This window comes from Rattus norvegicus, chromosome 10, assembly GCF_021556685.1.
Source record: "Rattus norvegicus strain SHRSP/BbbUtx chromosome 10, alternate assembly SHRSP_T2T, whole genome shotgun sequence".
NCBI lineage: Eukaryota > Metazoa > Chordata > Mammalia > Rodentia > Muridae > Rattus > Rattus norvegicus.
Window position 1 is genome coordinate 42050585 of NC_141543.1, and position 26202 is coordinate 42076786.

At 51.6% G+C, this 26202-nt stretch overlaps 1 protein-coding gene, 1 long non-coding RNA gene and 1 pseudogene across 17 annotated transcripts in view; 1 reads left to right on the forward strand and 2 right to left on the reverse strand.

The window, feature by feature from the left end:
- Jade2 (jade family PHD finger 2) overlaps positions 1-12475 on the reverse strand; it is a 48754-nt gene extending 36279 nt beyond the window's left edge. For 2 of the 9 annotated variants that reach the window (XM_087571648.1, XM_087571644.1), the window contains exons 1-2: positions 12356-12475; positions 2517-2574 (exon numbers count right to left, since the gene is read on the reverse strand). In XM_087571648.1, coding sequence (XP_087427774.1) covers positions 2517-2574 — 58 coding nt within the window. In that variant the 5' untranslated portion in view covers positions 12356-12475. 9 annotated transcript variants of the gene reach the window in all.
- On the forward strand, positions 9078-24796 carry LOC134480688 (uncharacterized). 7 transcript variants are annotated; one of them, XR_015631596.1, is made up of 8 exons: positions 9078-9185; positions 13302-13390; positions 13774-13891; positions 15521-15605; positions 16107-16302; positions 20902-21064; positions 21881-21986; positions 24198-24796. It is a non-coding gene; the product is annotated as an uncharacterized LOC134480688 (long non-coding RNA). The 7 variants fall into 7 exon arrangements; XR_015631590.1 differs by lacking the exon at positions 9078-9185 and adding an exon at positions 9262-9536 and having other exon boundaries at positions 16052-16302; positions 20902-21445; XR_015631591.1 differs by lacking the exon at positions 9078-9185 and adding an exon at positions 9262-9536 and having other exon boundaries at positions 16052-16302.
- Positions 19781-20453, reverse strand: Psmb3-ps9 (proteasome 20S subunit beta 3, pseudogene 9; annotated as a pseudogene). The gene has a single exon (NR_190888.1). The product of NR_190888.1 is annotated as a proteasome 20S subunit beta 3, pseudogene 9 (transcript).
- Positions 24797-26202: the final 1406 nt, after the last annotated feature.

Here is a 26202-nt window from a genome sequence, read left to right on the forward strand (position 1 = left end):
TCCACAGACCAATGAGAATATGAAGGCTCCTTCACTCACCACTGAAAGGGGCTTAAGAAATTAAAAGCGGCGACCATTATTTCTGTGGCACGGAAGAAGTCCCTATCCTCTTTGAGGTTCTGCTTCCTACTTGGTCATGGATCTATGAAAGTCCATGCCCTTTCTCTCCAGCCTGCCCCAGGTTGGGTGCATCATGGCACTCCTGGATGTCCCAGTGGATAACAGAAAAAGGGTAGGGCAGGGCAGGGAAGTATGAGACTGAGCAGACCTGGAGACTACCAGGCTAGACCCAAGTGAGCCTCCTGACCGCTGGCCACCACAAGCTATTTGACGTCTGCCTGGAAGAGGTGGTGCGAGATGGTTTGACGCCAACTTAATGGGAATCATCTAGAAGTGAAGCCTCCAGACACTCCTGTGAGGGATCAGTTAATCCGTGCCTAAGCCTCTGAGGGACCATCCTGAGTTAACTGAGGTAGGAAGACCCAGGTGGTAAAAGTGGGAAGCACTGGTAGCCCCCAACACCCCACCCTGCATAAAAGGAAAGCAAGCTGACCACCATCATCCGCCTCTCTCCTCTCTTCCCACTGCAGAAACACGTGACCCCAGTGCTTCAAGCTCTCATCACCATGCCTTCTTGCCATGGCGGACTGGACCTTTGAACCGTGAGCCCAAACAAACTCCTCCCTAAGTTCCTTTTGTCGGTATATTTTATCACAGCAACAGGAAAAGAAAATAAGACAGGCTGGCCTCGAACTCATGCTCGTCAGTGCTGGGATTATTTGCTCTTCTCTAAGAGACCTATGATGATTTAGACATGAGTACCTCAAGGGCCCATGTGTCCATGACCTAGTCCTCAGGTCAGTGCTACTGGGAGGTAGTGTGGCTTATTTAGAACCTGAAACCTCGGAGAGTCCCAAAACTGTGGGCTAAGTAGACCTGTCCTTTTATAAGTTAATAACCTTACATGACAATAACGTGAAGCTGATTAACAGGATAAGAGATGACCGTCCTCTAAAGGCTAACCAAAGGATACCATATCTATAGCTTTAGGATGGTCCAAAGGGATTCTTCAACTAGCCATGACTGTAGGATCCAAGGCCATGGCTAGACTATAGAGCAATGGCCTCAGCACGAAGGACCAGGAAGACCCAGGGTTTTTCTGTTTTGGTTGTAAGCAGAGTCTCATTACATAGCCCTGGCTGGTCTGGAACTTGCTGTGGATACCAGGCTGGCCTTGACCTGCCCTCACAGAGATCCACCTGGGTCAGCCTCCCAAGGGCTGGGATTGAGGAAGGGCTCAACTGCAACCAGCTCCAGAGCCAAGGTTTTCGGTGAGCACAGTAGTCAACAGTCATGGGTGGGGACAGTGGTGGGAGCTGATGAAGGGGTAACAGCTCTAAGTCCAGGTCCAACCTGCTGCTTCTCCACAGCTCAGATGCACAGATGCCCCCATGACTTTGCAGGTTAGCAGTGGAAGATGAGTGGCCACGAAACTCTAGATACTGTGATTCCTTCCTGTAGTAAGGGGGTTGGAAGGGAGGAGGGGGCGGGGCAGCAAATGAGGCCCAAAGGCCCATTATCAAGCCCCTGGTTGATAGGGAGCAGACATCGCTAGTCCACTAGGTCTAGAGATGCAGGGGCTCCAGGCTTGGCCTCCCCTGTAGTGTGGCTGGGCCTTCTTCGAGGGCCCCACCAAAGTAGTCACTTCAAGATGGGATCCTCCTGGCTGCATGCCCCTTCTCACTCATGGAGACTCCTTAATCCAACAGGTTGAGGAATGGCTTCTGGGGCCACCAGACAATGGCTACCTTTTGTTACCAACCAGGAAGAAAGCTCTTATTATACATACACAAACCTTTTTCTCTGCTCCCAAAATGTCATTTGCATTTTGACAATGGGACCTTTTCCCCCACTCCCGGACACCCAACTGACATGCCCACCCCTTTCTCTAAATCTACTTCTTAGAAGGCATTGTCAAGCTTCCAGGACTCCTGGGCTTCTTCATCACTTTCGTCAGACAGCATTTATAGTACACCTACTGTGTGCCAGATTCTAGCTGGGAACAGCAGTGAACATGATAAGAATTCTCTGATCAGGGTTGGGCACTGGTGAGGAAGTTATAATATATTATTATAATATATTATAATACATTGTTAATTATTATAATAACTAATTATACCAATAAGGGGCAACAGGTTTCATGTCTGTTTTGTAGAAACTTCTAAAAGCTAAAGGATTCATTCTCTTCTATCAACCAGCAGCAAAAGCCCTGAGAGGAGTCAGTCTATAACAAGGGAGAGGAAGGCCTACCTAGCGCTGGGCGGTGGACTAATCGGGATGGAGCTCTGATAAGGGAAGGGTCTGACCGCCTCAGGGGCAGAGGAACCGACTTGGCTTTTCGCCCATGGGGCCGTGGGCTGAGCTAAACGGAGGGGTCAGCCTCCTCCTACCAGGTCTTTGGGCCTGCCAGTATCACTTTAATGCTGTCCCTACAGAGCCAAGTGGGAGAGCCTTACCGTCAGTGGTATCAGAGTTGTCGCTGCTGATGGAGTATTTTCGTCTCTTCTCTTCCATCTGCAACAAAAGGCAAGAAGGAATATTATCTTCCCAGACATCAGGGGGGAATCCTCAACGCACCCTGAGAGAAAGGACAAAGGCCCTCTCCCAGACTCATCCTCTCTCTCTACCCACCCACAGAGCCAGCTTTTTCGAAAGGAGGCCCCGAGGAGGAACGTGGACAAACAGAAGTCTGCCAATGGGTGTCAAAGGACCGCAGGGAGGCCAGCAGACGCAGACTGAATGGTGATAATGACGGCTCAAGTCCCAGTTCCCCTTCAACGAAATGAGCAGGTCAGGAAACATGACCTATTACAGATACTTCCCAATCTAGTGCTCCCTAGAGGGAGGAGGGAGAAATAAAGCCCAAGTAAGTAAGGCACAAACCATCACTGAGGCCCAATCCTGAGCATGATGGCTACTGGAGTGTGGAAATGGGTCCATCCTTGGGTAAAATGCAATCCTACTGTATCTCTCCTGTGCCATCTAACTTTTAAGTCACTAGGAGAAGCTCCCTCACATTCTAGTCCACGGTGCTGAGTTCCTAACAGCTTGATGAGCTGCAAGACACAGGCCCATTTACAGAGGAAGCCAGCCTCTTTCTGCTACTTAACGAGTTAATGGAGTTGAGGGCTGAACCCCAGAGTCGGAGGTCTGATTCCTGAGGTTACCCTGAACTCCTTTTGCGTAAAGAATCCACTTCAGCCTGGAAGGCTGTGCCTACCCACTTCTTCCTCAGGTTTTACAGAAGCCTGAATGGCAGAGCCTGCTTGGAGAACACCTGGAGAGGCTTAAATTAATACCTGGCCCAGGGTGCTTCCCACCATGTTCCGGGTCAGTTCTAGTTCTCAGGGAGAAGTCACTCAGTGCACCCCATCTGCTTCCCAACACCTACTGTCCTCTATCTCTAGCCTGCTCCTGTCCACCTATGAGATGCCTCTATCTTCCCGCAGTGCCACAGAGACCCTGAAATATCTACTCACTGGAAGGACAATTACCCAGACCTGTGAGTGGTTCTGCTTAACCCCTGACCTCAGGGAGGAGATTTTTACCCATGCCCTCCCCCCACTAGAATGGGAGGAGCTGGACGGGGCTGCTTGCTTGCTGCCCAGTGTTTTCTAAAGGGCAAAGAGCTGAGACACACTGGGCAGTGCAAGCAGTCCAAGAAGCAGAAACAATTATAAAAATCTCACCCCTTACAGCAGGCAGGAGTGGGGGACCTCTGGCACACAAGGACCCCATGGAGCTCTCAGAACAGCCCCTTGGTAGCTATGACAATTGTGTCCTTCTGACTTAAAGAGTCTATGAGGAAAAGGAGCCTCAGGGGCTGGGTGACTTGCCTAAGGTGACAGAATTTATAACGGACTTAGAAGACCCAATTCCTGACCATCAGACTTCATGACCTCTTTGCAGCAGAGAGGGAGCCCAGAACCAAAACCATCACCCTCTGAAACATCCAGGATCTGAGGAAGGTTGACTCTGAAAAGAACTCTGGCCGCAGCCCACATCTGGCCCAACCTAGCCCCGTCCCTGTGTGGCTGTAAGTTCGCCAATCCAATGGCTCCTATGGTTCTCTGTTTCAGCAAAGAGGGGAACAGTCCTCCAAACCAGGATCTCCTGCAACACGAACAGCTGGCTGGGGGCTGACTGGATTTCTCAGCTGTAGCCAGCCATAGGCTCCACATGCACAAGTCCCTGGGTGGGGGGACCTCCAGTCCAGGAAGAGGAGGAGCAGGAGCCATGGATTTAAGAGGGCGGGAGGGGGGCTGCCAAATCTTAGCCCCAACGCTCACAAGGCCAGAGATGTTGGCAAAGAAATACTTCCCCCAGGAGGTAAACTGGATCCGACTTCCCCATACATCTCCAGAATTTAAAGTGCTGGCAACTGAGTCAGAATTTGAAGAACACCCTGAAAGGGCCAAACTAAACACATTTGTTGGCGGGAGTCAGCTGACAGGAGTGGATGAGTGAATGGGTCTGAAGACTGAGTGCAGCCTCGGGGCTGAAGCACCGTACAGACCTAGCTAGTAAATGCAGGGCAGCCTAGGGCCAGGACAGGCAGCAGTACAGAGGCCGGCCCCTTGGAAAACATAGGCAGTGACCATAGCTGCCCATACCCTTCTTATACTGCTGAATCCTTGCCCAGAAACCAACAGGTAACCCGCCAGCCGGTAGTCCTACATCCAGCCCCATCAAAGAGGCAGCCCCGTGTCTCTCAAATCACCTGGCCCACTAAGGCCCCCAAACAGGTGTGTGTGATAGAGCTGCTCAGTCTGCCTGGCCTTCAGGTTTCCCTCTCCAATACCCTGTCCCGGCTCTCCCAAATCAAGTTTCTGCTCCCGCAGATGTCTTCCATGACACGTGACACTTGCTTCTGAGATCCTGTAATCCATCTCTAAAGGAGAGTCTAAACAAGAAAGGTCTTTTCTTGTCATTCTTCTGGGTCCACTGCACTTGCAAAACCACCCCAGTATGGCACACACACGGGAAGAGCGCTCCTTTGGACTGTGGGTAACCGGAAGGCCCTCCATGGAGCAGTGGCCCAAGGGCTCCGAACAGGCCCACGTTTTCCAACTCTACACATATCTGCCTGGTTCAAGCCATCTCACCTCTCACCTGGGCCCATCTAAGTTCATTTCCTCCCTTTCGTCACCTCCTTCACAGAATCCAAACTCCACACAGCACCCAAAGAGATCTTCCGAGCTTACACCCTGCCTCACTCCCCTCCCTGTAAACTCTACCCTAGGCTTCCAGATGACCCAAGGTCAGATCTCCATATCCCCACAACACCTACAGCAATCTGGACCCTGCCTACCTGTTCGCAGTAACCACCCCCTTCCTCACTATACAGCAGGGCAGTGGCATTGCCCCTGCAACAGTGGGGACCGAACCCAGGACCTCATGCATACAAGGCAGGAACTCACCAGTGAGCTACAGCCTCAGGCCTCTCATTTTGTTTTCTCGTCCAAGCTAAAGGTTCTTCCTGCTTCTAGACCTGGGCACAAGCTGTGCAAGCCTGTGTCAGTTTTTGACCATTAACCCTATTTAGAGAAATGAGCTGCCCCCTTTCCCTGTTTTCAGAGCACACATCAGGGTGAGCTACTTGCCAACTGTCCTTCTTGGGAATGAGTAAAGAGCATGTCTGGCTAGATCCTTGTGTGAATGCCAGGAACTCTCACACTGCACACAGTATAATGGGGAGTACTGAACACACAACGGGTCCCTCCCTCATGGAGTGTCAGGACCACACAGCCCAGCTGGCTGGCCTGTTGCTGGCAGAAACTGACACCCCAGCCCACGATTCCCCCCGTTTGCACAGTCCTCCTTCCCAGTCTTGACCCTACACATTTTCCAGGCAGCTTTATTTGGTTGGGCTCCTGGCTAATGACCAATGTCAACTCAGTAATAGGGCAGCAATTTGGTGGCAGATGTTTTCTTGGCAGCACAGGCCACCGGCCTTAGCCCCCACTAAAGTCTGGCCCTGGAACACCACTGCCCAATGCCAGTCTCTTTTAAAGATGTCTCTGTAAATAAATTCAAATAAACACCCTGGGCCTCCATTAACGCCCTCCCAGCTGACCCTGGGAACAGTGGGTCTTTCAGGCCAGCTACTCCGGCCACTCCCTAGGGCAGTTAAAACACCCCAACCTGGCCTCCTGTCTCTCCTCTCCAGGGGCCACCAGGCCTGCCCTCACACACACAGCAGGATTCCGTCTTCCTTAAAAAAAAGGGGGGGGGGCGCCTTCAAGAAGGCGATTTACCATTCCAGACACAATCTCTCAGAGAGAAACAAAAACTCTCCCTGTCTGAGGCGGACCGCGAAGGCGTGTGTGTAATAAGATGCTAATACAATTTAATGATATTTCGGCTGGAAAACCTGTCCTCAGAGCCTCCTTGTGCAGGGAAGGCCAGACGTTCTCGGAAAACAGGAGCTCGCGCACTCTTAGACTGCTTCAAACGGGGGTCAGAGCCCCACTCTTTCCCATCTCTCATTAACTTTAATGCCTTCTCAGGGACAATAACTGCAGATACAAAAAATAAAATGTTTCTGTGCACATAGGGCAAGAGGGCTGCAGGCTGTTGACTGTCGACTCTACTTCTCCAAGCCTAAGAGGAACTGGAACCCTCTCCTGCCACATCACTGCCTACCCTGTGTCCCAACGAGGCCCTACTTCCAGTGCCTACAGTACCTATCATACAGGCTAACTCTACAACCCAACCTCGGAGTTCCCAAGAGTGTGCCGGATTCCTTCTAGTTTATCTTTCAATACTTCCTCAACCTTACTCTTCGCCCCACAGGGCAAATCTCAGTGGACCATTCCTAAGTCTAGCTGCCCACGGACACCTGTTAGATGCTCTCCTCTTCTTGAGAGAAGAGAGCTGGCTTTCTGGTCTAGCTTGGGGCAGACAGATCAAAGACCATAATGCATATAATAAACTGGCTTGCCTCAGTTCATTAACAGAGTGCTAACGCTGTGTGGTGTGCTAACGCACACTTAAGGCTACCTCTTTTTCCTTCTCTTTTCACTGTGGTGCTAGAACCCAGGGCCTTGGACTCTGCTAGATAAGTGCTTGGCCATCAGCTACATCCCTTAGACCCAGGTTTAGTCTTTAATACAGTCTATTACTCCTTAAGCTCACCTAGAGGTAGAAATTACTATCAATCCCACTGGCTGATAAGTAAACTAAGACCCTACAGTGCCTTTACCACAGCCGGAAGCTATATTCAAACCTAGGCTAGTCAACTCCATGGCCAAAGGGCTCAACTTTTCAGGAAGGCTTAAGGTACAGAAGAAGTTTTCCAAACGCCAATGAGATTTCTGAGCAGAAACTAAGGCTCAGAACCAACTTCCCGTATTGCCGAAGCTTTGGGCTAAGACCCGCCGCCGTCTGCATGTTTCGGTGACTCCTGATGTAGGTCCTATCGCAGGGGGGAACATGACAAGCCAACGTTATCCCCCAGCCCCAACTCTAGCCTGGTAACCTCTCATCCAACCTAAACATTCATCCATGAGATCTCCAGACAGCCTGTTGCACACACAGTGAAGCATCTGGTGGAGGCGTTGGGGCAACCAACCGCCTTCTAGTTTAATAGAAACACTGGTTATAAATAACTGGAATATCCTGCCCACAACCTCAAACAAAGGTAGGGGAGTCAGGGTCAAAGGCTTAAATTTAGAGGATACAGTACAACAGAGACCTGGCGACCCCTGCATACACGCTATCAATGAGAACTAAATGGCCAAGATCTTTGACAACCTCTTGGATAGGAGTCACTGGCCATTTTACCCAGGCAATTTAGGGAAAGGAAAAACATGTTGGATGGGAAAACATTCTGGGAACATGTGCTGTGTCCAGAGCCCAAACAACTCTGTCCTTAAACACTTCATCTCCAAGAGTGTTGGGGAGACCCTTGGCCAAACAGTTTCAAAGCCAACATTCACTGTTAAATCCTGCTGCGTAGGGTGAGGACTCCCCTCTAAAAGGCATTTACTGTGGAACCAAATGCTTTCCCACTCAAAACAGCAGCCAACAGCTCTTGGAACAACCCAGGAGAGGGCTCCAGATCAAACAGGCATGCCCCCCCCCCCCCCCGTAGCCCCCAACACACCATGCAAACTTTCTCAATAAATTATTCGCCCACTTCGGATCAAAGCCTGTTTTTGCAGCCTGTGACCTAAAAAGCAAATAGCATAGCCTACACACAAAAGCTCCTCCTTGACTGGGTCAGTTTTATTACTCATTCCTTCCCCCCCTTACAGTTCATTCTCTTATTTTCCTTGTCCGCTTAGTAGATTGCTCTGCAAGTTCCAACCCGCCCAAGGAAGATGGGACAGGAGGGCCTGGAGGGCTGGTGTGTTCGCCTGGGGCCCTTAAGGGGGCAAAAGAAATCAATCGAGGGGAAAAAGAAGTCAGCACCCTGGGAACCCAGAAAACAGGGCCAGGCTCGGTTGGCAGTCCTCTGCGGGGATCTTCTGCCAAATGTCCTACTGGGAATTTTACCAGTGACAGGAGAGACAGTGCCACTCTGGGAGGAGAACCCAGCTCCCAAGCTCCGGTGTGTTTGCAAATATAAATGTGAAGGGAGCATCCTAACTTGTTCCTCCTGGCTCAGAACTCTTTATTTCAAAACCGGGGCCCCCGCCCCTCCCTAACCCCTCTGGCACCTTCTCTGAAAACAACCATAATCCCTCCCATTGACCTCTTGCAAACTGCCTCTGGGTAAAACTTTGTACCTCGGAATCCTGCAGATGAGGTGGGGGTGGGGGTGGGGTGCTTGGGACAAGGGTGAAGTTTGGAAATCTGCAGAGACTCCGGATAGCGAGTGCAATGTACCCTGGGGCATAAAGAAACCCGGCGCCCCTCCCCCGCCCCCCAGCAGGAGGCCTGAGGCCAAGCTGGTTAAAAAAAAAAGTGCACAGGCCGGCTGCAGCGGCTAAGGGGATTAGAAGAGGGTTGCCCGCCTCCAGCCTGCCCCTGGCGGCCGGCGACGGGCACGCAGGCTGGAGGCGCGCCGGCGTGATTCCGACCGCCGGAGCCGGGAGGAGGAGCCGGAGGTGGCTGAGGGGGGCTCCGGCCCAGGCGTAGGAAGGGCAAGAGGCGGTTCGGGCCGGGGGCGGTGCCAGGAGGTGGGTGGGCTTGGCGCCCGGGGCGGGGGAGGGGTCTAGGGGACTGGGGAAGGGCAACTGAGCCCAGGGTGGGGGCGGGGGTACTGAGCGGGGCAGAGGTGTGCAGTAGGGGGACCGGGCTGAGCTGGCTGGGCCTCCCTAGAAGGTAGAGGGAAGCCTCCAAGCCGGTTTTGCAGATGTCCTCACCCTCCGGCGGAAAAGCTACGAGTCTCCAAGCTGACCCAAGATCACCCCTTGCCCGAAGAAGGGGAGATCTCAAGAGCCCAGGGATGGGCGGGAAGGGACCATGGGGAGCCACAAGTCTGCACCCAGGCGGGGAGTGGGCGAGCGAGAGCCGCTCCGCAGGCGCAGGCAAGTGGGTGGGAAGGAGGGAGGGAGAGGGAGGAAGGAGGTGAGCCGGGAAGATGCCACTGCCGGGGGCGGGGCCGGGGATCCGGCAGAAGGACTGCAGCAGTGTTTGGTGGGGGCGGGGGCTGCAATGTCACTCATTTTGGGGTCAGGTGCGTGTGTCCCAGGCATGGCCCGCCACTTGTCTGCTGCTCCTAGGCACCACCCAGAGTTTAGTAAGGGCGGAGGGAAGGGGGGGGGGAGCTGCAGAGTCGTCCCTGAAGCGGGACGCGAACCAGCAGAGTTGGGAGAAGGTAAACAAGGGCCACGCCCCCTGCCGTCGCCCCGCGAGCGCGCACCCGCCGCTCCGGCCGTCGCCGGTACATTTCCACTCTCGCAGTGCCTCTCCCCCACCGGACTCCCGCGCAGCACCGGGAAGCTGCTGTCCACTACCCCAATATGCACCCTGGCTGCCGGGGTTGCGCACCCAGCACTCACCTGGGAACGTTGTCCCCCGCCCCTTAAAAAGAAAAAAAAAACTAATTTGTGCAATGCCTCTGAACCCAAGAACCGAGCATGCTGCCCCCGCGTGCAGCTCCCGCGTGCACCCAGCCTGGAAAGGGGGCGCAGGGCGGAGGCGGTGGCCCCCGGAAGGTGTCTAGGACTGGACCGGCTGCACGTGAGCCCAGCGCGGGGTCATGTGCATCGGCTCAGCCCGGTTCGGCACCCGGACGTGCTGCGTATCAACAAAATGAAACTCGGGTAGACAGAAGGGCAGATGGCTCCAGGTTTCCCGTGCCCCGGTGCCCTGCCGCTCGGCCTCCCCACCCCGCACCCCGGTCGCGCCGCAGCCCCTCGGGCCGGCCGGAGCCCGCGAGGCAAGTTGCAGCCCCAGCGCCCCCACCCGCCCGCGCCCCCTCGCCGGCCCAGGGGCGCTTTGCCGCAGTCATTAATAAAGAAGGTCGCCAGGCTCACCCTTCCAAAAGTTGTTGCATGCGCCCCTCTCAGCCTCCCCGCACTGTACTCTTTAAAACACGGCTGACCAACATGCGCAATCTCTCTCCCCAGTGCTGTGCGTCCCCCCCCCCCCACCCCCCGCGCTGGCTTCCTAGAACAGGCAGCCAGCGAGAGAGGGAGCGAGCGAGCAAGAGAGAGAGGGAGCGAGGAGCACTGGCAGATCTGTTGAAAAAAAAAAAAAAGCCCACAAAATAACGCCGTGGAGATGCGCAGGGCCCATCCGCCGGGGGCTGGCTCTTACCTTGCTCCGCGGTGCCCTCCCGAGGGGCGCTGCCCTCGGCTACGCGCCGCGGCGGGGGCCGGCGCGGGAAGGATGCTCCTGAAGCCAGGAGCTCCTGGGGCCGGCGCGGGAGGGCGGGGGGCGCGCATCCATCCGGGGTCGTGGCGAGGGAGGCGACCGGGCCGCAGCGTCCCCCAAGCCCCGCACCCCTGCTGGGAAGATGGTCAGCCCTCCAGTCCAGAGCTGGTGCCACTAGGAGTGGGCGCAAAGTAACTCCATGGACGCTACTCACCCCCCCAAAAAATAGCCTCCAACTGCGATGGCCGCGGTCGGCACCATTCACCAACCCCCGTGTATGTTTCTGTTTCTTTTTAAACCAAGACTTCCTTGTGATCTCTTTAGAGGGGGAAAAAATGTGTTGGGGTGGGGGTGGGGTGGGGGCGGGCAAGAAGAGAGGGAGGGGGAGTAGCCACTTTTTTCTAATTCACTCGGATCTCCGCTCCCGGCACCCCCCTGTCGTGTCCCCCCCCTTCCCAGTTGTTTGGCTCCGGCGACAGTCCCAGGTAGCGTTGCGGCCCCCCCGGGGGGGGTGCCCTGCACGGTCACCCGTCCGCCTGCACGCGGGCCCGGACTCCTCGTGGACTCTGGGGCGCCCCCAGCCCGCCCTGTCCCCAGGGCCGGGCCCGAGCGCCGGCTGAGCCCGTGCAAGTCCCATCAGGTCGGCTCACACTTCACACACTCACACACATACCCCGCCCCTCCACTCGCTCACTCACACTTTCTGCTCACACCCCGCCCCCTTCGCGCCCCAGACCCAGGCGGAGCCCCCCGCAACCTTAAAAAAAAAAAGCAAGCTTATACTTAAAAAAATCTTTTGGCGCCATATTAATGACGTACTTAAAATTTGCCATTTCTCCCTGCGTCAAAAAGACGTTTCTTTGCAAATAACAGCCTGGAGGCGACACTCGCGGAGGAAACGAGGCTTGCACGGAGTACCCAGCCCGCCCGCCCCACCCCCAGGGACTCCGGTGCTGGAAGACCCTCGCCCTCCGCCCGGTTTCGGAATCACTGGTTTTAAAATCGAAATCGAATAAATCGCGTGGCGTTTTTTGCAGCGCCAGAAGTGAGCAGAAAGTGCAGGCAGGAGTGCAGGGGAGGGGCGCGCATGGGGCTGGGGGAGGGGGCGCGGTCCTCCTTCCCCCCACCCACACCAAATGCAAACTAGCATCCTAGGTAGGGAAAGTTGAAATTGTGGGCGACCTCCGGAAGAGAGGGGCAGTCCTTAGAGGGGGGTCCCTTCTTGGGCTCGTTGCCCCCTCCCCCTCGCGGGTGCCTCCTGGCGCCCGGTGCTGCCCTGCATTTCCGGGGGGGGGGTGAGGCGCACTGTGATGGGTGGGTGGCTAGCAGGGTGGCAACATGTCCTAGCCTCAGGAGGAGTTTGCCCCCGGGTACCCCCTTTCTCCTGCCTCGTGCTTTTTATAACCGCAAAGGGTTAAAAACCGAGGGGCAACTTCCCAGGGTTGGTACTTGGCAGAGAAGCGGGGCGCCCCTCTCCCCACCCTCTCCTTCTCGCCCCTCCTCCTCCGACTCCACTTCCCGACTTGACCTTGTGGTGCACAAACAGTGCTCTCCAATCCTCGCAGTTTCTGGAAGAAGAGCCTGCGCTCGCCAGGCGGGCGGGCTGTCGGGCGGCTAGCCGGCAGTGGCGGAGCCTTGGGTCGGTTCCCTGAGCTGCGGGCCACACCCACCCTACCCGCTGCGCCTGGGGAGCTCACCTTCTCTCTAGGAAGGAAAAGGGCAGGCCTCCAGGATGGGTAGGCACGTGGGGGGCAACCTTTTGCCTCGTGGGAATGCTCCAGCTGGGGAGATTGGCTAGCTTCGGGCTGAGGTTTGGGGAAGCCTGGCCCAGCATCCCTAAGGCTTCTCATCTCATCCTTCCCAATATATTCTGCCCCTTCCAAGATAATACAATGATTTCACCCCCCAAACTCACCTTTGTTTTTGAAGGAAGGTGGATGAGTTTCAAATCCCTTTCCCTCTCCAGGACTGAAGGTTGTTTATTTTTCCTTTCCCCTCCACCCCCACCCCTCTTGCATGCAAAGATAAATATTCAATTTACATAAGATGACATTTATGTGACAATTAAGGAGATTCCCCGATGGAATGTTGTGAACACATTTGCTTATAGGAGAAATAAATCTAATAATAAACAAACTCAGAACAGCTCAAATCCTCTGACAGGGAGGTTGTCTCTGCAACAAAGAGGGGCATGAGGGACTCTGAAAGCTCTCTGTGCAACAAGAAAGAGATGAACCCAAAGGAAGCCACCAGCAGAATTTCTTTTCTTTGGCCTTCATTCACAAAGTTTGAAGAGGCTTGCCTGGCAAGAGGAGGGACTGGCTCACCATCACCTCACAGTTAGCCCTGGCTTTGGTTTTCAATGGTCCACTGAGATTTTCCCAGGCCAAGGTCAATGTCTGCTAACAGGTGTTGCAGGCAGGGAGTGCCCAACAGAGTGGTTAATGGCTTCTAATCCTGGCTTTCCTTTTCAGAAGGCTGAAGCGGGCCAGTGACTACATCTCTCTGGGTCTGTGTTCACCTTGGTGAGCCGAAAACTCCAGAGACACCTGTGGACACACCAGTGCGTGTGAATATGTAACTTTCCATTCTCTATAAGTAAAGGAGGACCCAGTGAAGAATGCCCAACACACCTGAGTGCTTTGCTCGTGTTTCCTTTCTTATAAACTCTTTATTTTTTTAAAATTATTTTTAATAACGAGTAGGTGTAGGTGCACCTGCTTTTAATTATACGCCTGCATGTGAGAAGGTGGGCACGCATGCGGGTGAGGCTGGCCAGAGGCATGGGGGTGCTCTCTGTAGCTGGAGTTCCAGTTGGTTGTGAGCCACCTAATATATATGGTTGAGACCTGAACTCGGGTCCTTGGGAAAGAGCAGCAAGTGCTCTCAACTACGGAACCTTATCCCCAGCTCCTCCTGCCTTTTCTTTTCATTCTTGTTGCTTAGGCTTGAACCCAGAGCTTTGCCTGTGCTAGGCAAGAGAGGACAATGCTCTCAGTCTTCCCCCTGAGGATACATTGCAAGAACTCCAGCGTGCACAGAAAGAGAACCAAGAGTGGAACTGGTAGGAAACACTGCACTATATATGGTCAAGGTCCCGAACCCTGTCAGCCATGAATTTGGGATGTAGGTAGAGACACAATGGACAGAGGCAGAGTCTAAAGTGATCCACAGATATGGTCTTTTGCCTGGGGGCTAGGGGGTGCTGTGTCTGTGCAGGAGAGGACAGGACAAGCTGTTTCTCTTGGCCATTGGGAGCCCATAAACTGGAATGGGAAAATATTTTGGCAAGGAACTATAAAATGACCTAGAGGATGATAAAGGGAAGGAATGGATACGTCATGAGCATGTGCTTCCTGCTGTGCCCCGTGTGCAAGCCAATCCATTTCATCCCCACGAAAGCCCATTGCCTTCTTCAGAAAGGCCTTAGGAACTCATTAGTAACGCACAGCCGGTAGTCGAGTGGACACCTAGGCGCAGGTGACCTTGCCATGCCTTTGCTACACACCAGAAGAAAAGAAGTCGTGCTATTACATAGTCATGTTATGATTGATCTTGGTGAGAACAACAGCTCTATTTTGTCCTTGACATAGTTTCCTAACTGGGGGCCAAACCAGGCCCCCCTAAACAATCCTTAGGAAATATCACTGGCTTAGGATCAAAAATCCCCTCTAGTCCTTGGATTCCCCAGAGCCTTGTGCTACTGTCTAAGGCTAACCTTGGACATGCTAACAAAACAAAAACAGGCTGACTTTAAGTCATCACATACGTAGCTTAATTAAACAAATACGAACTTTGTCTCACTAGGCATCCTGGTTCACAGCTGTAATCTCAGAACTTGGGAAACTGAGACAGGAGGCTTGCCAAGAGTTAAAAGCTAGCCTGGGCTACACAGAGAATTCAATTCAACCAAGACAGCAAAATGAGACTGCAAGTTGAGCAGAGTAGCCTGCCCCGCCCCCCCCCCCAGAAAAAAAATGGGAAAGGAGGAAGAAGAATTTAAATTCTATTCTAGTTTTGTGTGTGTGTGTGTGTGTGTGTGTGTGTGTGTGTGTGTGTGCGCGCGCGCGCACGCGCGCCTGTGTGTGGATATCTGTGTGTGCCTGTGTGTGGATATCTGTGTGTGTGGATATCTGTGTGTGCCTGTGTGTGGATATCTGTGTGTGCCTGTGTGTGGATATCTGTGTGTGTGGATATCTGTGTGTGCCTGTGTGTGTGGATATCTGTGTGTGCCTGTGTGTGTGGATATCTGTGTGTGCCTGTGTGTGTGGATATCCGTGTGTGAATGTAAGGCGCCTGTGGAGACCAGAAGAGGGCATGAGATACACCAGAGCTGAAGTTACAGGTTCTGTCAGCCACTTGACATGGATTCGGGAAACAAAACTCCTGTCCCCTGCAGGAACAATTTCTCTGGCTTTGAGAACAGACAGACAGACAAGTAAACAAATAGTCAAGTGTGAGCCCAGACTAGCCTCAAACTCACTGTGTAGCCCAGGCTGCCCTCATAGTCTCTGCAATCCTGAACGCTGGGATCACAAATGTGTGTTGGCGTGTTTGAAGACGGTTAAGTGCTATGGTGAAAAGTTCGATTGCAAATCAAAACCGTAGAGGGTACAATTTTAATGTTATTAAGACTTATTTTTTTATTTTATGTTTATGGACGTCTTGCCTGCATGTGTGTCTGTGTTTTTAGGTATGTGCAGTGCCTGCGGGGGCCAGAAGAAGGCATCAGACCTAAGAGGGACAGTTTTAAGTTGGAGCGTCTGAGAAGATGGCAGGTGAGTCTCAGTGCGTGCGTGCGTGCGTGCGTGCGTGCGCGTGCACGATAAGGGGACGCTTTTGGAACCAAAGCTTCTTAACCTGGAGTTTAGGGGTCTGCCCCTCCATGGGTCTGTGGGTAGAATTCAGGGGCCTTGACTTTTGATAGGAGAAAAGGTCACATCTTCATTTTTGTCATTAAAATGTAGCGTGCTCCTCAATTATGAATAGGGACAACACATCCTCGACATTAACTGCACCTGGGATGTGGGTGCTGGCAGAAACCACAGGTGTTTTCATACTCCATCACAGTTGTTTCCAATACCCTAGAATGCCATTACAAATCACTACCTCAAACGATGCTGCCCTTGTAATGTAATAAAGCACACATATTAGTGCGCTTCACATTTTGAAAATGTCTTGAAAGTTATATTTCAGTCTAATTAGGTTTCTTCGTAATTCCTAGAACTTACTTCAAGGGCTGCAGGATGGTGGCTCACACCTACTATCCTACCACCTAGGGGGAGCCGATGGAGGAGAATCGGGAGTTCAAGGTCATCCTGGACTACATAGCAAATTTGAGGTCAGCCTGGACGGCCGAAGGTCCTGGATTCAACTCTCAGCATTGCAAAAATAATAAAGATCTTATACCCGAGAGGAGTCCATAGGATCAGAGTCCTTGAGTACAAGGCACAGACAAGGTTAAGAGGCTAACAGGTAGGTGCTCTTGGCTGACTGTGCCATCTGTAGAGGGTGAGACTTTGGAGGGCTTTGTGGGACCTTGTGAGGGATTTGGCTTTTGCCGAATAACTAGGGTGTGTGGGGGTGAACGGAAGAACGCTGTGAGCTGACACTAGATTTTGCAGGCCACTTGGCTGTCACATGGAGAGCAGACTGCCAGCTCAAGGCTGAAGCAGGAAGAGCATTTAGGATGGAAGATGGTACCGTGCACCTGAGTGGTAGCCGTGAGGATGGGTGAAGTGGGCGTGCACCGTATGTATATTCTAACAGAATTTGCTGATTCTGTTAAAGAAAGAGAAAGAGTTAGGGTTGGGGATTTAGCTCAGTGGTAGAGCGCTTGCCTAGCAAGTGCAAGGCCCTGGGTTCAGTCCTCAGCACTGAGAAAGAAAGAAAGAAAGAGAGAGAGAGAGAGAGAGAGAGAGAGAGAGAGAGAGAGAGAGAGCGCAAGAGAGAGAGCGAGAGCGAGGGAGGGGAGGGGAGGGGAGGGGAAGTGAAGGAAAGGGAAGAAGAGTTAAGAAAATTAGAAGGCCTGGTGAGATGGCGTAGTAGGTACAGGTGCTTGGAGCCAATCCTTACTGCCCAAGTTTAATTTCCCGAATGTACTTGGTGGAGAGAGAGAGGAGTGTATTACTCCTGTGTGCTGTCCTCCGACTTCCACACAAAAGCTGAGGCACGTGCAGGCCCATGCGTACCCACACATGCCCACGAATGTACAAATAAATAAATACAACTTAAACTTTGTGTTAAATAAGGCACAGCTACAAGAGTTTTGTCTTAAGCCAACAGGAAGATGGAGTTGCCATTACTTAAGACTGGGGGAGGGGTTGGGGATTTAGCTCAGTGGTAGAGCGCTTGCCTAGGAAGCGCAAGGCCCTGGGTTCAGTCCCCAGCTCCGAAAAAAAGAACCAAAAAAAAAAAAAAAAAAGACTGGGGGAAAGGAGGGAAGAGGCTTGAGGAGGACCAGGGGCTCCTCTTGGACTAAGTCTGGGGTGCCTGTTGACATCCCGGCGTGAAGCAGCCCCAAGCCACTGAAGGATCACAGGACATTCTATTGTGAAACTGGGCATGGTGGTGTGGGCCTTTAACTCCTGTAACTCTCTGCATGGCTGAGGCCAGCCTGATCTATGTAGGGCGTTTCAGTCTGGCAGTGGAACACAGACAGATATTATCTTAAAGGGGGGGGGGGGGCGGCATGGTGTCACACGCCTTTAATTCCAGCACTGGGGACACAGAGGCAGGCAGATCTCTGAGCGTGAGGTCAGTTGTTCTACACAGAGTTCCAGAAGAGTCAGGGCTACCCAGAGAAACCCCATCTTGACAAACAAAACATAAAAAAACATTTTTTAAGGTTCAGAAACATGGAGGTCCCTGGTGACCTTGGCGACAGTGGAGAGAAGCAAGTAAAAACTTGACTGGGATCAAGAGAGAGGAGCAAGGGCTGGGAGGTATGGCTGATCCTCAAGAGGACCAGAAGTTCAGCTAGCCTCTAGAATAGAAAGTCCAAGGGTTAAATAAGACGATCTCAAAAAAAAAAAAAAAAAAAGCGCAGATTTCAACAGCCAAGGCTTGACCTCGACCTCTAGCATACAGGTAGAGAAAAAGACAGACAGGTGTAGCCCTAGCCTGACAACCACAGGTTCCAATAAGCAGGTTTAAAGCGGAACATCTACAGCCTCATCAGTCACTCAGTTCTTTCAGTGTTTTTGAGCTAGACTCTTCCCTGTAGCCCAGGTTGGCCTAGAATTCACTATGTAGCCCAAGACATCCTTGAATCTACAGTAATCCTCCTGCCTCAGTCTCATGTACAGGATTATAGGCTCAAGTCACCACACTTGCCTTACTAGATCAGTAGTATTTTCTTTCCTTGCTTTAGTTTATTACTTATGTGTTTATTTTGGTGTTCGAGACAGGGTTTCCTCTGTGTAGCTCTGGATGTCCTGAACTTGTTCTGTAGGCCAGGCTAGCCTCAAACTCACAGAGATCCACCTGCCTCTGCCTCCCAAGTGCTGAGATTAAAGGCATGCACCACCACCATGATGCTATTTCTTCTTCTTCTTCTTCTTCTTCTTCTTCTTCTTCTTCTTCTTCTTCTTCTTATTATTATTATTATTATTATTATTATTATTATTATTATTATTGACAGAGAATCTTGAGTAGCCCATGATGGCCTTGAATTCGATATGTAGCTGAGGATGGCCCTGAACTTTATTTGTTTTTATATGACTTAATATTCAACATCTGATCCTCCGGTCTCTGCTTTGCAGTACCTGGGATTACAAATATGTATGTTCACAGAGGGCTGTGTATCAAGCCCAGGGTAGTATACATGCTCAGTACACAGGCTAGCCTGAGTTACACCCCTCCTCTCCCCCTGCCCTTGCCTGGTGGTTTTCTTTTTCTTCAGTATTCACTTATTTTACGGGTAATTTACATTCATATATTTATGTACACCATGTCGGGAGAAGGTTTCACAGTCCCTGGAACTAGAGTTTCAGAAGGTTGCGAGCTACCATGTGGGTACTGAGACCTGAGCCCAGGTCCTCTGCATGAGCAGTGAGTGTCCCTGACCACTGAGCCAACCTTCCCACCTCCTTAGCTGGTCATTCTTGATGCTTCTCCCCATGAACCAACCTTTGGGAAGCATGGAGTTTGTGCACAGGGTGTCAAACCCTGGCAGTCAGTAACTGCTCATTAGACAATAGATCCTCTTCCAGGACTCTTTACTGAGAACACAAAAAATCCTTTAAAATATCCTTGCAATTTGTGTCCAGAAGCAGAGGTCCCCGGTACCCTAAGTGCTTTAGTTGGGAAAAAAACATCGCTTAAGATTAGTTCAGCATTTCTGCACTGAATATTTATTGAGTGCCTGCTATGTTCCAGGCAACATTCAAGGGCTGGAGAGACAAACTCTCTGACTCAGTCGTTTGTCTGAGTCATCAAGGTAGCCTGAGAGAGCAGCTGCACCAGCACAGCTGCCAGCAGCCTGCCTGGGAAGATGGGTGGGGCAAGGAGCCCTCCTGCAGGTTCCAGGCTGCCCTGCTCACTTGGTGCTCAAAGAGAGCAAGTCCATGGATGACCAGGAACTTCTCCAAGGGAAGGCTCTGCTCCGTGAAGCCCGGGGAGGGGCTTGGGTCTACATCCCAGAAGCTCCCTGTGGGAGCAGCACAGGCCACCCTTGAAATCGAGTGGGCACAGACGTTCGTAAGCCAGGCCAGGACCCTGCTCCCACCTTAGGGCTCCTGAGGCATTTGTAGAGGGTCCTGTGAGTGGAATCTAGAAAGATGCTTGTTGCACAGACACAAGTCAGGTTTACTATATTCCTTTCCTTCTTTTTTATTTTTAGATGGTCTCACTGGGTAGCCCTGTCTGCCCTCAGCGTCTCAGAGACGACCTCCCTCTGCTTCCCAACTTCTGAAATTAACCCATAGCCCATCACCTCTGGCTTTTTTTTTTTAAAGAAAGGCGATTTTATTAAAAAGAAAAACAACAAAAGGGAGACAGGACCAGAGCACAGGAGGTTAGTCCATCCTGGCCTTCAGCGTCCTGGTAGTGATCTTGTCTTTTTCAATGATATGGACAATGACTCCCATGCCTGATATGGCATCTGGGTCCACAGCATTCAGCATGGCCTGAGAAATGGTTTCAAACAGGTGTTCTAGATCCACGTTGGGCTCCCAGAGAGACTCGCACATCCCATACATTTGCTTGGAGCAGGTGCCACTGACTACAAAGTCAACACTCACCATGGGACAGCCAATGAGGTCCAGAGAGTAAATGAAGGGTTTAAAGGTCTTGGGGTCCAAGGCAGCAATGACAGGCTCTGTGTAGTAGGGACCAAACCATGTCTCATACAAGAGGTTGGCCACGGTGCTCATGAGGGTGTAAGGTTTGATCTGCCATCCTTCCTTCAGCTCATACAGGTTCAGTCAGAACTTGAGACGCTGGGCAACTGTCTGGACATCAGTGGCCAGGCCGACCAGGCCTATGTAGAGCCTGTCACTCATGGGAAGGATCTTCTGGAAGTCTGTGGTGGTCACCATTTGGGCCTGGATCCCGAAACACCTGTCTGCAGCAATGGCCACACACTTCTTTCCCTTCATGGCCATGATGGCCCCTCCATTCTAGGAGTAGGACCCCAGTCTCCGCTGTGTTGCCTACAAATGGGCTCTGGCCTCTCCTCCTCCTCCTCCTCCTCCTCCTCCTCCTCCTCCTCCTCCTCCTCTTCTTCTTCTTCTTCCTCCTCCTCTTCTTCCTCCTCCTCCTCTTCCTCTTCCTCCTCCTCCTTCTTCCTATTCTTCTTTCTTTTTGAGACAGGGCATCATGTATTCTAGGCCGACTCTGAACTTCTGTGTCGTCGAGGATGACAAGTATGACTTTGAACTTCTGATCCTCCTGCTTCTACTTTCCAAGTTCCCAATGCTGGGATTATAGTGACGTGACACCGTGCCTGAGTTTACGTGGTATGGAGAAGCGGACCCGGAGCCCTGTGCACACTCGGCCAACTGAGCTACACTGCCAGCTGCCATATTTCCTATTACCAACATTTCTAGAATTCTGTCTTCCTCTATCATCTAGGGTCAGAAGTTTGAGGTGGCTTTCTCTGAAGGGGAATTATCATTCCATCCATTGCTGCTGATGTACCTGCTGTGTGCCAAACAGACCTTGAGAAAGAAGACAAGGCTGGAAGTTTAAGCCTCCTTCATGATACATAGAAACTGCAGCTGGGCCCTGGAACAGAGTGAGAAGCCCCTCAAGGCTATTTGTAGCTAAAGATTCTACCTTGGCGAGATATGAACTTGGCTCTGCCTGGGTGTCCATCGGTGTATGGGAAAGGTGCCCCTCTGCAGCTGCAGTCAGCCAGTTCAGAGATGGTTCCAACCAGTCCCTGGAGATGTCTGGATAATGTGCCAGCCATGCCACCTGTCCCCTCTCATCCTCTCAGACCTAGACGGTCACAGATGGCAGAGGGCAGTGGAGATCCCATGGGCCTCCAGACGCCTCTCCAGAATCTGGCAGCAGCCAGTAACTCCTGTCAGATCAGTGCCTACCCAACCCGAGTCCCATGTGTGAGATGCCCCACTCTGAGCTGAGGGGAATCGGCCCCATTCAGGAACCCAAGGTACAGGTTCTAAATCAAGCTGAGTTGAATAAATAAACACCCTTCACTTCTTGTAGAGCTTCTGATAAATCAATGCAAATTTCTCCACATTGCCAGACACTCAGGCTTTCTCTCTGCCTAGTTACAAGGGAAATAGCTCACCTTTGGGAACACTTACAGGCTTGGTGGGTATGCAGCCAGCCAGTACAGTACTTGCCTCACATACACGAGGCCCTGATTTTTGACCCCTCACACCACGCAAACCAAGCCTGCAAGGTGAACATCTATAATTTCACCACTGGGGATGTGGAGGCAGGAGCACCCAAATTATTAGCTAAATAACTAGTGACCTCGAGGTTGAAAGCCCATCTCAAACAAACAGAGAAAAACGATAAAATGTCTTAGGAAACTGGGGTTAAAATGGCCAAAAGAATTTCTTTTCTTCTTTTGAGACAGGTCTCACTATGTGGCCCTTGCTGTCCTGGAATTCACTACGAAGACCAGTCTGGCCTTGCACTCACAGGGATCCTTTGTTTCTGCCTTTGGGGTGCTGGAATCAAAGGTGGGTGCCCAGGAGAATTTCTTAAGAAGAGTAGACAGCTGTGGTATTCCTCCATTCTTCATTTCTATAACAAAGTGTCTGGCTGGCTTAGTCCACACAACGCCCTAGTTGCTAGCCCCAGCACTGCAAGAAAAAATTTTCATAGGCATGGTTTTGGAGACTCAAGACCACTGTGAAGGGCTCAGCATGGTTCTGGTGGAAACCTCATGTCTGATGGCATCACAGAGGCAAGAATTCTGTGAGAGGAGAGATCATAGGGTTGGAAACAAGGAAAGAATTCAGGTCAAGCTCAGAGGTACATGGCAGCATACTCTTTGGAGGATTTGCTATGAGAGACATTCCCTTGGGAGGACAGGTTCCCCAGTGGCTCACACACCTTCCACCAGGCCCAGTTTCTTTCAGGTTCTATCACCTCCCACATCAGCACACCAGGGACTAAGGGGCATCCTTGGGGGATGTACCACTTGTAAACCATAGCAGACATCCAGTCAGATGGACAGGGAGGGAGAAGGTGGTCCAGAGTGGCCAGTGGTGTCTGCCTGAGACACTGCATTGCAGCAAGGGTACCAGGGAGTCTTAGAGGACTCTCCGGAGGATGGAAGTGCCCTTCATTCAGAGAATGAGGTAAGGTGGGAACAGTGGGTCTTCAACTTGGAAGGAGGAGGAGGTGAGACTATGCAGTTTGACTCCCAGAAGTCTCCTCCAGGGAGACCCTCTGACAGGAGTCCAGAAGACCTGGCTGGGAGGGCAGACTAAACAGAGAGAGAGAGAGAGAGAGAGAGAGAGAGAGAGAGAGAGAGAGAGAGAGAGAGAGAGAGAGAGAGAACGAGAACAAACCAGAACAAGGGCCAAGAAAGGCGCAACCTTGTGTATTTCCAGTGTGGAGAAAGACCAAAAATTGTGATAAGCAGAGCTAGAGAGAGGGCTCAGTGGTAAAGAACACTGACTGCTCTTGAGGGGGCCTAGGTTCAAATCCCAGCACCTACATGGTGGTTAACGACCCTCTGTTACTCCAGTTTCAGGGACTTGGGATGCCCCCTTCTGACCTGCCTGGGCACCGGACACATGAGTGGTATATGGACACACAGGCAGGCAAGTCACCCAGACACCCATGTACATAAAATAAGAGCCTCAGGGGGCCAGCACACCTCAGGATACATGGTCACCCCACACACCTCAGGATACATGGTGCTATGTCACCCCGTTCACAATAAGACGAGTGCCTGCATGCTGAGTCCCCCTTTCTGTTTAGTTTGATAACAAGGGCATACTGAGTCTGAAAAAACTCTGCTACTAAGCTGTAGCCCAGTCTGAAAGCTAACAATTTATCTCAACACCTCAGAAACTCACGTATGGCCTGTCGTGGCTTGTGTACCTGTTATCCCACATCATGAGAGATAGAAGTCTGAGGATTAGGAGTTCTATGCCATCCTGAGCAGGCTGTTCTGGAACTCTCTATGTAGACCAGGCTGACTTCAAACCCCACATGCCTTTGCCTTTTGAGTGCTGGGATTAAAGGCGTGTGCCACCACACCTGGCTTTGTTTTGTGCTTTTTAAAGGTTTAATTATTAGATATATATTTGTGTGTGTGTGTGTATGTGTGTGTGTGTGTGCGCTTGCATGAGTCTGTGTGTACCAGATGTGTACAGGAGTCCAATAGGTCAGAAGAGGGCATCAGATCCCTTGGAACTGGAGTTACAGGCAGTTGTGAGTCACTATATGGCAGCCGGAAACCAAAACCAGGTCCTCTGTAAGAACAGTGTTCTAAACCCCTGAGCCATCCCTCCAGTTTCAGTGGAAGCACGCTTGAAATCCCAGAACTTGAGAGATAAGAAGCAGGGGGTTCAGAAGTTCCAGGTCATCTTCAGCTCTAGAGTGAATCTGGGTGTCTCCTGGGTTCCATGAGACCCTATCTAAAAACGAGAGAGAGAGAGAGAGAGAGAGAGAGAGAGAGAGAGAGAGAGAGAGAGAGAGAGAGAGAAGAAATAATTGCCATTGGTAAGTGTTGGGAGATAGGAAAGCAAGCTGGTCATGGAATAGGGCCACCTCTGTGGAAGAAAGCTTCAGCTAAGGGACAAGTGGCACTTCCTTCAAGGCACCTGAGATACATTGTGCTGTCCCACCAGTCTGCCTCAGGTGTTGTGGCCTGGGCTTGTTTAGCGTTCCTTGGTACCTAGACTCATGTGTCTCTCTCTCTGGGATGCTTTCAGAGTCCATGTCTTCTAAAGACTTCTCATGGAGGTTGACCTATGGCAGAGACTCAGCAAGCCCGGTTTCTCCGTGATCTGGGACCTTGGCCAGTTACCTGAGTCTGGGAATCAAGTGGAGTAAAGACAGTGCTGAGAAGTTTGGTCGTCAGAAGATGCTCACGCCTGTGGTGGGCCAGATTCTATTTCCTCCCAGTTTATCTACAGGAAATATCTCCTGCCCATGGGGTGACAAAGGCAGGCATAATTCATTAGCAGAACAGTTACTAAGAACCCACTCAGGGCTGGGGTGTTTTTAAGGCCTGTGTTCAGTCCCAAACCTTAAATCAACTGAACACAATACCACATACTATAACTCTAGTACTCAGGAGGGAGAACCAGGAGAAGCAGGAGAAGCAGAAGTCCAAGGCCAGGATGGATTAGCTGGTAAAGGCACCTGATACTGAGCCTGGCAACCTGAGCTCCATCCCTGGGACACTCGTGGTTGAAGGAGAGAACTGACCTCTGTAGTTGTCCTCTCATCTTTGTGATGCGCAGAGGAATAAGCATGCTCACCTGCACCCAGACAAATAAATGTAATAGAAGTCATTCTTTAAAAAGAAGTTCATGGTTGTCCTGGACCACAGAGCAAACTTAAACCTGGCCTGGGTGGTGTCAAGGGATGTAAAGATGAGGCCAGGGCTTGGGCTCTGAGCTGGTGAATCCAGGTGTGGGCTGTGCTCAGATTGGAGTCTGTGCCCTTCTAGGCCTAAACCCTCCCTGACAGCAGGTTATGGAGGTGTGGCTGATGAGATCCCTGTACTACAGGATGGAAGAAGGGCAAACCACAGCAGGTAGGAGGACTGAGTCAAGGTTTAGTGTGAACCCAGACGCAGTAAGTCCTGCCAGGTCCTGAGGCACCCTACTCCACTCAAGTCTTCATAAATGGTCACTACGACTTCAGTCCTTTTGACCAACCTCCTGCTATGGGAAGTGCCCCAGCATGCAAGGTGACTCTTGAAACTTTCTTAGAGGGCTAAGGAGCAAATGTTCTTCCTTCGGGTGTTGTCCACTGGCTTTCTACACTTGATCTTAGCCAAAAGGCCGAGAAGCGATTCCACTGGCTTCCTAGGACCTGTGGCTATAGAGGGAGTGGTAGAGGTCTATCTAGCTAGAGCCTCAGGGAGAGGCTTGGGATGGAGTCACACTAGCTCCCCACATTAGGAAGATGATGGGAACGAGAGAATTTTTCTTGAGCTCATCCCCATCCTGCAGACTGGGCAGGAGAGGCATAGTGCAGGTTAAACAGAGCGGGTTGCATGGCCAGTGCATGCCACCCTGGACAATGTCTGTCCCTAGACACTCCATTTCATATGTCCCTGATCCCCACCTGCTCTTGGAGCTTAAACAAAAGCTGGTAGATACTTGTGTCCAGTCCCTGATGGACAAGCATTCCTTAAGGGGAGCAGGTACCAGAAGCCCGAGGGATGGCTCAACAGGTAGAGGAACAAAATGCCAAATCCAATGTCCTGAGTTCAAATCCTAGGACCTATGTGGTAGGAGAGAACTAGTTCACTCAAGTTGTTTTATGACCTACCCATAAACACAATACCACATACTATAACTCTTGGCATGTATGCATGGTGTGCCCCTCCCCATTTATTTAAAAGAGAGGAAGAAAGGGAAACAGGATACAAGATGAAGTAGGATATAAGTTGCTGCTCATACGTGTCTGCCCTGTTTGTATCAGGGGCAGGGAGGGGAGAGGAAGAGAAGGGAAGCCAGAAAGGAGATGCTTGTGTGGGGGCTGAGGGAAGGGAGAGTACTCGTACATATGCATTTGTGTCTGCCCTTTATCAGTGCATGCCTACAGGAGCCTAAGGCCATGTCTCTGGAGTCCCCCTCTTTGGAGCGATTTTCCCAGACAACCTAAAAATAATTTCCATCTAACTCGAGGATTTGTGATTTGATGCACACGGTGCTTGAATAGCAGATACGCTTTTTTTTTTTTAACCCACGTTTTTAATCT